This window comes from Camponotus vicinus, unplaced genomic scaffold, assembly GCF_025532165.1.
Source record: "Camponotus vicinus isolate PSW18456_S1 unplaced genomic scaffold, iyCamVici1.0 SCAF_4, whole genome shotgun sequence".
Taxonomy (NCBI): domain Eukaryota; kingdom Metazoa; phylum Arthropoda; class Insecta; order Hymenoptera; family Formicidae; genus Camponotus; species Camponotus vicinus.
Window position 1 is genome coordinate 11,271,624 of NW_028141976.1, and position 11,557 is coordinate 11,283,180.

Here is an 11,557-nt window from a genome sequence, read left to right on the forward strand (position 1 = left end):
GTTTGAATGTTGCTGTAACTATTTTATCATCTCCTCATATTAAATATTTAGATTATGCTAATTCTCTTTTTAATTATTTTGTAAAATCTTTTATCATTTTGTATGGTAAAGACAATTGTACAATTAATATACATAATTTGTTACATGTATATGAGGATGTAAAAAAATTTGGTGTTTTACAAAATTACAGTGCCTACCCCTTCGAAAATCATATGCAAAAAATAAAAGGATATATTCGTAAAAAAGATAAACCGTTACAACAAATAATAAATCGTATACATGAAGAAAACTTCGTGGAATTAAACAAAGAAAATAAATTGAATATCGAACCCGAATTATTAAATAAACATAATAATGGCCCTTTAGATCGAAATTTATATAGAAGTCAGTGGGAAAAAATAGTGTTTCCTAATTTTACTTTGAAAATAAAAGAACCAGATAATTGTTGTAGATTAAGCAATGGTGACATCATTTTAATTAAAAATATTGCTAGTATAGACAGTTAAAATGCAGTAATAATAGGAAATAAATATGAATCAATAACAGATTTTTATAATGAACTATGTAAATCTTCTGATTTAGGTATACATTTAGTGGAAAATATTAGTAAGAATCTCCAAAGGTGGAATATTAATGAAATATTGCATAAATGTGTCAGATTACAATTTAAAGATAAATTTGTTGTTTTTCCTTTACTTCACTCTTTATGATCGGATTATGATTTTATTTTTACATATTAAAAAATTTTAATTTAATATTATTTAAGTAATGTCGATTGAATTTTATATTTTATATTTAAGTAATGTTAATTCTATTTATAATATTTTGTAATTAAAATTGACAAATTATTAATAAAAATATTAATATTAAATTATGAATATAAAATAATAAAAATATATTAATTATTCTTTTGTGAAATAAATTTTATTGATGGTATGATTCTACATTTATAATATTCGGAATTATTGTGATCTGGAATTATTGGGTCCATCCAGAAGTACGACCGCTCACTTCAAGGTCGTACTTCTGGATGCATCCAGTTATGTACAAATTGTTGAGAATGTGTAGAAAAATATGGCAAAAACGTGGACAATCGTCATTTTCACGGACGAAGATACCGTAGAAGCGGTTCCATCTAGTTGGTTAATTAACAATAAGTGTTATTGGCCATCGCTTCCATTTGATAAAATAACTGCAGCAATTAGAAATCACGAAGAACCAAAAACTTGTTGGCCCTCATATCCTGTTCGGATTCTAAGACATGGAACTTTCGGTAAATATATACTACTTATTATATTTTAATAAAAAAATTATTTATTGTATCTTGTTACGTTATATGTCACTTGTTATTTTGTTTCAGACAATTATTCAATAGCAAAAGAGAAATGTCGTAAAGCAGAATATTCTTCTGATATAAATTCTGATGTCAGCGGTAGATTAGCCGTGTCTAAAAGGAAAATCACAATAAAAACGTATGGCTCCTCATTTGAAGAGAGTAATTTATCGTCGTCAGACGATAATAACAATGACAACCAATTCGCCACTAAATTACCGACTCCTCCACGTATGAAACCAACAAACGGTTTGTATACATTTATCTATCTGATATATTAAAGAAATTTTATAAAAATTTTATAAATAAAATAAAACAGTAGCAATCAATTTATGAATTCAAAAATTTACATTTAAAGTTTGATCCTCAATTGTTTTTTTCTTCAGAAGACAATACTTTTATAAAAACCAAGCCGAAAAAAAAGAGCAATGATGAAGCTACTAATATTAGCACATTGTCAAATACTGAGAAATTTCGAAAGGGCACTTCAAAATCAAATGGTTTTCAAATTATTTTTATAATATATTTTCATAATAATTAACTGTGTCTAAAATATAAAATTATAATGTGTAGATTTTGATAATAACGAAGATTTGAATAGCAATGACCGGCCATTTATGAATGAATGCAAATGTTGTCCATTACATTTACAATACAATTGCGGTATGTATAGAGGATATCACTTAATTTGTACCCACTATTTACACAGTGATATTCCTCATGGAAAATCTTGTCAAAAAGTTCTGAACCATTTTTTTCTATAACATAATAAAGGAATAATTATTGAGTAAAATATAACCAAACAGCGCTGAGGTTTAGTTTAATGCGCGTCAATGAACCGCGGGTCTAATAGTGTGCGGCTCACTAACACACGCCAGGCTAAAGCTCGGCGCTATTTAACTATACTTTACTCAATAATTATTTCTTTATTGTTTTATAGAAAAAAAGGTTCAGAACTTTTTGACAAGGTTTTCCATGAGGAATATTACTATGTAAATAGTGGGCGCGAATTAAGTGACACCCGCCTGTATATTTAATCTACAGTTTATATATATTTTTTGTTAAACTTATTATCGAATTTACGTACTACGCGCGCGCATATGTTCAATAATTTATTAATAAATTCCATTTTTCTAGAGAAATATTTCAAAGAGATTATTCGTCAACAAAATATACTAAAAGCAAATATGTGGCAATACATAGATGCACTCTAGGAATTAACTACATCTATTAATAATCTCGCTGCAAATAATAATGTGAATCAAGTACAAGAAGAAATCTCCTTTTTGCAAATGTTTGATTTTCCTGCACGAACTGAAGAAGATTTAGCTCGTGTTGAGGAATATCTAAATTTAGAAAAAAATTTTAACGTTGCGGTAATTTTTTATAATATCTATTATTTTCAAATACATGCTATATTTTTTTACATTATATTACAATATTATTAGTTAAAAGTTTTAATTAATATATTATTCTTATTTTGAATTTTGCAGATGAATGAACTTTCAAAGATTGGTGGATATTCCATATATAATTTTATACAAAGAGCTTTACAGTTGGTAATAACAAATGATCTTGCAGCTACTTACAGCTGGTTAGGAAGGCGGGCAAAGAAAATATTTAATAAACTAAAAATAGCCGATTTAATAATTGGTAAATAGTTTATTAGATTATCTTTAACTTAACTTATTTAAAATCACTGTTTTAGATTGAAGATTATTGTTGAATCAATTGTAACTGACTTTTATGTTAGTTATTTTCATTGTTGGTATTATAACTAAATATATTGTGTATTATTTGATATATACACTATAGCAGCGGTTCTTAACCTGGGGTTCGTGAACCTCTGGCGGTCCGCGATGTCCTCACAGGGGATCCGCAAAAGCTCGAAGAAATAGCGGAAAAAACACAAAGTTTACGAACTTATGTGTAATCCTCGTTGGAAAAGTAATGCAAAAACAATTACATGAAGTATATGAACCGTTTATCTCAGGCGTATATGTGCATTTGGTCGAGCGGCACTTGGTTGCGCGTACACGGACGCATGACATAAGCCGTCCTTGATTGTGTGAGTCTGTGAGTCGCGTGTCATTTTTTTCTTGCATTACTCTTTCTGTATATGAGTAAATTTTAGCAGTAAAGACTAAAAGAAATACATGTAATAAAAATATTTTAATTCGGACAATTACAAAATAGAAAATAGATAACATTTTTAAATGTCCTAATAATTTTAATTATTGCGTTTAGACAAATAATTGGTTTATGCTGTTTTTCAACTTTAAATTAAGGTAAATGCGGATTCTTCCAGATTTTTTTTTCTAAAATGAAAATTTCTGAAAATTTATTTTCAAGAAACTTAATTTTACATTACTTAATACTTGGGAGGCTGCTTGAAAATAATGTGATAAGAAGGGGTCCGCATCGTAAAAAAGGTTAAGAACCGCTGTACTATAATATATATATATATATATATATATATCAAATTATACTTTGTATATTTAATTATATTTAGTTATAATATTTATAATTATATATGTAGTTATAACACTATTAAATTCCATTAAAGAGTTAATAATATATACAGAGTATATCATTTTTTTAATATACACAGCAAAATATCTCTTAAACAATATATTTTAGAGAAAAATATTTCAGACAAAAGTTGTAGGATTTCGAAGGAGAAAGAAGTTGTTAAGAAGGCGTTAATAATCTATTCACATAAAAAAACAAGATAATTTTATTAAAAAAAAGACTTTCAAATAACTTAGAAACTCACCCTTTAGGAAAAAATTAATAGCACTAACTTTCTTCTTCGAAATTTTACAACTTTTGTCTGAAATATTTTTATACATTGTTCAAGAGATATTTGCTGTGTAAGTTAAAATGGAACATCTTGCATATCAAATTATACTTTGTATATTTAGATATATTTTGAACTTAGTGCAGAATTTTCTGCGCTTTTATAATTATTAAATATTTTTAATTTAAATTATTATATAAGTCCGTAGTGAACCGCGTGATTTCGATGATTCATTACTGAACAATTTCATCGACTTCCTTTTTTTGACTTGCTGCTCATCAATGTCAAATAACCAAAACGAAATTTCATCAGTTGGTAAGAAATTAAAGAGTTTCTATGTATCATTAAAAGAAAAAGATTTTGTTTAATCTTTAAACACTGTTAGAAATATCACGTTTCTTACTAATAACTTATTTAAAAATTAAATTTGCATTAATTATAATAATATCAAGGAATAAAAATCATACTATGAGAGACTAGACTGATCAAAACGTCAAGATAATTATCAAATAAAATAAAAAAATAAATATTAAAAAATATATAATAAATAAATATAAATAAAAATATATAACAAATAAAACAAATAATTTAGATAAATATATTATCTATGTACAATTTTCTAATTGTTAATTTGTTTTTAACATATTACAGGTTCTACTAAAAAGAGTATTCCAAACTCCACCAATAAAGATTGCGAAGAAGCGATTCAAAAATGGTTAAGAAGAGCAAAGGAACGCAGCAATAATAAGAATAAAAACCAAGGAGAAAATAACAACAATTAATTTTTTAATTTAATTATTATTGTAATATTATTATTCTTTTCAATTTTTATATATTGCTGTTCTTTCCAATTTAATATTTTTTTCTTTTAGTTTATATACTTTATAGTTTACACACACACACACACATACACGTATATATATTAGTTTATGCATTTAGTTTATAAATTTGTTTAGTTTATCAGTTTTAGTTTATAGATATTTTGATAATAAAATATTGTGATATGCAATATGTAAAACAATGTGATATATGATACTTGTAAAGTTGAAAGTATATATAAGTACCATTGTGATAAAATGTTGATATGCAAAATATATATGAATTAATACATGTGATAGTGTAAAACATATAAAGTATAATAATGTTTATTGGCTGATATTGATTCGTTTTTTGAGGTAAAAGGGGAGAATAAATTATTGCATATAATAAAATGTAATAATAATTTTCACCTTTTTATCTCAGGAAACAGAGATCAGTGTTTGCCAGTGTACATACAGAATAACAATATAAATCAAAAATAAATATTCTTCCAGTTTTCTATACAATTATTATTAATTATTACCAATTATTTAATTATTTATGAATTATACATGCGTAATAATTGTCCGAAGTATGTCCAATTAAGATTCGAATTTCGTCCATAAAAGATCCAAAATTCATCCATTTGGTCCATAATTCGTTCATTTAAGATCCAAAATTTGTTCATTAGATCCATAGTTCGTCCATTTCAGGTCCATAGTTTGTCCAGTAAAGACGTCTTATGGATGTCCATTGGAGTTGCAAACGGACATACAATGGACGTCCTATAGACATCTACTGTATTTGATATGGACATCCAATGGATGTACACTATGTCCAGCATGTACGTTCGTCGTACGTACATAGGACGTACTTGTGCTTATTGGGTGGTTTTAATTTATCGTCCAGACCTTATAACTCCATTTTATCTCCCGACAGAATAAAATTATGGATCAAGCCGATAACTAAAAACTCTCATGAAGAGTCTCTCATGTAAATTTTGTTAATAATTATAGTTTTAAGGTCCTAGTATTTAATTTCGAGCGATAATAATTGTATATTGTGCTTTTAAGACTGAGCTTTAAGTTGCGAGCGATAATGTTCTTATTTCGTTCTTGGTGTATTTCTTATTTTTATATAAGCCCTTGTCGTTCGATTATATTTTGTTCTTCGGTGTATATCATATTCTTTAAAAAGCTCTTTTCGTCCTTTAATTTATTTAAATTTGTTGGTTTAAAGATTATTTTTCAACGTCATTTATAGTTCATTTTTCAGAGATTATTTTTCTCATGCGTAATCATTCGAGACGAATGAAACGTCAGGATGGTCGAACTGTAAGACCGTCGCCATGTCATGGCGCGTCCGTCGCCAAGTCTTGGCGCTAGTGCATGTCCGTCGCCATGTTTTGGCGCTAGCGTTTGGCGCTAGTGCGCTATGTTCGCGCATTGTGATTGGCTGCGGCGCTGCGCGCGTTTCAAGGTTGACGATCACGACCGGCGAGAGTAAAGGTGAAAGCACATAAAATTGCATAGGCGCATAACCATAAGCATAAAGAAATTGATTGGTCCACAAATATATGCATAAGAAAATGAACCAATCAATTTTCTTATGCTTATGGTTATGTGCTCCTGCAATTTTATGTGCTTTCACCTTAACAGTTGCAAACCGGCGCCGAACAGAGTAACAGCTTTTGTGCGGTGAGACCGTTTTCAGTATCGGCGCGTTTCGTTAACGCCTTTTCGTCGTGATCGTTTCCCTCGGGCAGTGATTAATCCGCTGCGCGTTTCAACGTTATCTTCGGGCGTTCGTGCTTAATATTAACGGCCTCGGTTCCGCGGCATTTGTGTTCGCTCTCTGTATATTCGTTACAAGAATATATTTCTTTTGCCCTTGCAACTCCTAGTCTTTTCTCATTCCGCTTCCGCGAGTCAAACCAAAAACCCTCTCCGGCTCGTTCAGCTCCTGATCACGTGATCGCGCCGATAACCGCGATCTAAATCTAACACTCTTACACATGAAAAAATTTTAGTATTTACCATAAGCAAATCAACCAATCACAGGACGGCGTCCATTTTATATAGCTTCCGGCTAACTTCACAATATAAAAAAATTTAATTAAAATTAAACGAATGACTCACAAACCTTTTTAATTATACTTCAAAACTCATCATACGAAATACAAACGATTCATAAGGAGAATTTTTAATATTTAGTTATGTTCCCAGACAGCACAAAAAGGCCAAAGATGTCTTAAAGACGTCTAGAGGACTTTAAGACATCTTTAAGTTGTCTTTTAGATGTCTTTTGGACATGTGTGTTGTCTGGGTTGGCTAACTACATACTGTAAAAATGATTAATTTTTTATAATTATTCTAATTACTCACAAACGTTTTTAATCACACTTCAAACATCTTCATACGAAATACAAACGATTCCATAAGGAGATTTTTGGTTGGCAGAAAAATTTCCGGCTAACTTAATACGAATGAAAAATTCACGTGAAATCATTGAGTAAAAAGTGAAAAGTGAAAAATTCCGCTCAAAATTACATGATCGATGCGTGCGGTCCTGACGTGCGGTTGCGATGGCGCTAGTGCGCCACGGTGAGTGACGTGGCGCAAGACGATTGGCTGTGAGAGTTTTTGGCGCGACCCGAGATGAGCGACCACGACTACCGGCGAGAGTCTTTTTTCCGGTCGTCGTACAGTGAGCACGAGGCCGTTACTTTGCACGTGGTGGCTATTGCGCATTTTTCCCGGTCTAAGCCTTATGATTGTGGTCGTTCCTCGGACAGTATTGTTGTTCTCGTCGCGAGTTTGGCCTGTAGCCATCGGTAAACTGGCCGAGCGTTCTCTATCTCGGTATTCTCCGGGTCATTTATTGTATTTATTTATCCCGAAATCTCTATCATCAGGCATTCCCCTCCCGACTCGCCCATTACCTGACGGCGTGGTTTCTATCTCGGAAACCGCAGCTATCTTTCATCCCCTTACAATATACTTATTATATGTATTAATTCAATAAAATTCGCTATAATGCCATTAATGTTTATTAATTTATTTATTCATTGGTAATATCTCTGTTATAGACAATTTATGGATGAACCAGACAAAAAAAGACAAAGACGAAGAATGAATACGGAGGATGGATCTGTCAACAGGGATGATGACAAACCTAAAACTAACGATGCTAAAATTGGAAGTGTTACTGTACCTGAATTCTCTATCAATTGTGATGTCGATCATACAAAATACGGAACAAAGAATAAGCCAGGCAACTTCCACAAGGTAAGAATTAGTTAAATTTATTGATCGACATATGCTAAAGTAATTTCTTTTTCGCCTTCTTTGCATGTTTTCTGCTATGGCTGCATCTGTACTCGCTTGCGCTTTCGCACGTTCTGTTGGTATTGCGACCTTCTTCTCTTTACTGCTGGTATATATTTCATGCATATCTTGAGTGTGATTAGCAAAATTAATGGGGCCTATCTGATTTTGTTTACAGATACCGAAGGGATCAGATATAGCTGATCTCTCTACAATGGATTTTAAGATCGTCAAAACAAAACTTACATTTGTGGATAAGAGCAAGTATATAAAAAGTTTCTTTGAATGTGAAGCATCTGTGATTCGGATAACAGCCCCGAGCCGTTTCGGAAAATCCACATTTATGGATATGCTCGAGAACTTTTTGAAGATAACAGTAAATGAAGATGCAAAGCCAATTTCAAATCCAGAAGATGGTGATAATTACAAGCTGTTTATGAATTTGCAGCTAGGTTTCGAGCATCCAGAGTTCGTTAAGGAACATTGTGGTCAGTACCCCGTGATATTTATAAGTCTTAAAGAGGTAGGAGGAGAAACAAAGGGAGACATTTTAGAATCGCTGAAGGAAGCTCTTTGTCGGGCATTCCGGCAGCATTCTTACCTTCTTGAAAAAGCTGCTGATGGTTCTTGCAGTTTTAAAGATAAGAAAATAGATGATATCGAAATATTTCTGAACTATTATAACCGTAATAGGCTGAAAGAACTGTCCCAAACTAATGTACAATACGGATTGCGATTCTTGTCTGAAATCTTGTATTCTCACTTCAACAAAAAAGTTGTTATTCTCATAGACGAGACCGACGCGCCCATTATGAAAGCTATTATGGAGAACATGGATGATAAACTCCTGCGATACCTGATAAATTCTATTAGCCATCTGATGTCAACAAGCTTAAAGGATCAAATAATTGTGGCGCGTGCATTACTTAATTCCTGTGTTCGTTTATCTGGAGTATTTTCCTGGGAATTACGCAATCATTGTAATGTTTTATTCTTGCAAGAAGATAATTTTTCTGGAGTATATGGATTTACAGCACAGGAAGTAGATAGTCTATTTGAGAAAAGTGAATTTCAAGCAGTGAAAGATTCTGATGGTGTCAAAGAGTGGTACAATGGATACCAAATATTAAATAGTGAAGAAACAAGAATTTACAATAGCTGGTCTGTCATAAATTATTTGCAAAATAGTGTTACAGAAAAGAGAAAAATGTTTGATAGCTATTGGGCCAGGTCAGGCTTTGTGGATATTTTAGGAAACTTGTTTGTGAAATCTCAGATACAAAAGCCAATCGAGAAACTTCTTGAAGATGAGAACATTCAAATAGAACTAGCTGAGCCAACAGTTGATAATATTTTGGAACTGAAAAAGACAATCTGTGATTCACAGAATAAATTAGAAACCTCGCAAGTGAATTACTTCTTACAGCTTCTGTGGGATAATGGTTTGTTGAATGCAGTTGAAAAGAATGCGCACATTGTAAGTCTGAAGATACCAAATTGGGAGATAAAGAGCGTAATCGAACGTAAATGTTACAGTGAATCGATGTTTAGTACAAAGTATAAACTCGAGCCTGAAAATATAGAAAAGTATATACAAGCACTGAGGAATTTGCTATTAATGGCAAATGATGAAGAGGAAACTGAAAAAAGTAAAGAAAAACCATTTCGTGAACTCGTTAATGCAGTTTCAGGCCTCTTTTCAGAAGGTGCGACAATTCCATATAATGAGTCAGAGTTATATCACATTCTTTTTTATTTGGCATATAATAGTACAATTTTCAGTGCACAAGCTAACAGAGCGGTCTGTCAAAAGATCTCCAAGGAAAAGCGAGGAAGAAAACACGAATTTGACATGCTTGTAATTCTTAGAACAGTTGGAGCCATATTTGAATGGAAATATTGCAAGGCAAATGAAACAGAAAGATCACAAGATGCTCTTAAACAAATTATTGATAAACAGTATTTCAAGGTTTTTGACAAGGAGGAGTATAAACATGTTAAAACAAAAATTTATGTTGGTTTGTGTTTTAAGATAAAGTCAAATGTGACTATGCGATACTTAGTGAACACTACTGATGTAGATAAAGCAAAATTTCTGGAAAGTACTTCTACAGAGGCTACTAAAGCTGATACCGCTACTGTTGTCAAATGATATCGTGCATTGGCTTTGTTTGTGTTTAATAAGTAACAAATAAGTATTGTCGCATTCTTCTCTGACAGAGTCACGTGTAAACAAATAAGTTTTTATTTTTTTCTTGTAATTTCTTAGTTATATTTCATTACAGTTAGTTGATAAAATAAAGAGGTCTTTGTATATTTTTATTAATAATAAAATATTTTGCTAAGAAATTAAAAATAAGATCTCATAAGAAGTAATTACTGCAGCATTAGACAACCAATGAAATGTGCTGTACTGATGAGGTCAAATGAGGCTGCAGGCTGCAGTTTACAGCTTTTCATTGAGTTGCCTAGCTTTCAAATAAATTTTTTCAGTTATATAATAATATATAAAAGTAAAAAAGAATTATTTTATCAAAGATGATGGTGCTGAGAATTAATCCCGATCTACAATAGATAATTTAAGCCTTAAGAAACTGACCAATCACAGCCGAGTATTCTCTTCATACTTGACTGTGGTTGATCAACCTCTTAAGGCTTAAGCTTAAATTACCTACTGTAAACCCGGCCTTATGCGTCGTCTACAATGAGATTTTAAGGAGACTTAGGATCTCCGCACAAGGTGTTCCGTATCGCATTACGTTACGTTAAGTATAGATCGTAAATTTAACTCCGTACGTAAAATTAAACTTCAGTCAACGCACAGAAGAAATCGTAACGTAAAGACATTTCGTCTTTCAAACATATTTCAATTATCTACGCTTATCCACGATCCATGATATATTATGCGATTATGCGGAATTAATAATAAATTAGTCATGGATTAAAAGTTACAAAGAGATAAATTTGCTCGTTTTGCTTACACTTAAAGTCAGTACACATGAAAAAAAATTTTAGTATTTACCATAAGCAAATCGACCAATCACAGGACGGCGTCCATTTTATATAGCTTCCGGCTAACTTCACAATATAAAAAAATTTAATTAAAATTAAACGAATGACTCACAAACCTTTTTAATTATACTTCAAAACTCTTCATACGAAATACAAACGATTCATAAGGAGAATTTTTAATATTTAGTTATGTTGGCTAACTACATACTGTAAAAATGATTAATTTTTTATAATTATTCTAATTACTCACAAACGTTTTTAATCACACTTCAAACATCTTCATACGAA

At 31.2% G+C, this 11,557-nt stretch overlaps 1 protein-coding gene and 1 pseudogene across 3 annotated transcripts; both read left to right on the plus strand.

Moving 5' to 3' along the window:
* The first annotated feature begins 621 nt into the window (after positions 1 to 621).
* LOC145971235 (uncharacterized) lies at positions 622 to 5,243 on the plus strand (annotated as a pseudogene).
* A 2,230-nt stretch (positions 5,244 to 7,473) lies between these two features.
* LOC145971232 (uncharacterized) lies at positions 7,474 to 10,573 on the plus strand. Of its 3 annotated transcripts, none has more exons than XM_083098680.1 (3): positions 7,474 to 7,764; positions 8,020 to 8,218; positions 8,445 to 10,573. In XM_083098680.1, exons 1-3 carry the CDS (start codon positions 7,589 to 7,591, stop codon positions 10,407 to 10,409), a joined length of 2,340 nt encoding a protein of 779 aa, XP_082954806.1. In that variant the 5' UTR covers positions 7,474 to 7,588; the 3' UTR covers positions 10,410 to 10,573. The 3 variants fall into 3 exon arrangements, with proteins under 3 accessions (XP_082954806.1, XP_082954805.1, XP_082954807.1); XM_083098679.1 differs by having other exon boundaries at positions 7,475 to 7,764; positions 8,436 to 10,573; XM_083098681.1 differs by having other exon boundaries at positions 7,585 to 7,792; positions 8,436 to 10,573.
* The last annotated feature ends 984 nt before the right edge of the window (positions 10,574 to 11,557 follow it).

Bases quoted from the DNA above. Each gene is read 5' to 3' on its own strand.
- LOC145971232 (XM_083098679.1), top strand. From the start codon at position 7,589: ATGAGCGACCACGACTACCGGCGAGAGTCTTTTTTCCGGTCGTCGTAC. The intron at 7,765-8,019 runs GTAAACTGGCCG...TCTCTGTTATAG, and splicing joins AGTTTGGCCTGTAGCCATCG to ACAATTTATGGATGAACCAG. The intron at 8,219-8,435 runs GTAAGAATTAGT...TTTTGTTTACAG, and splicing joins AGCCAGGCAACTTCCACAAG to ATACCGAAGGGATCAGATAT.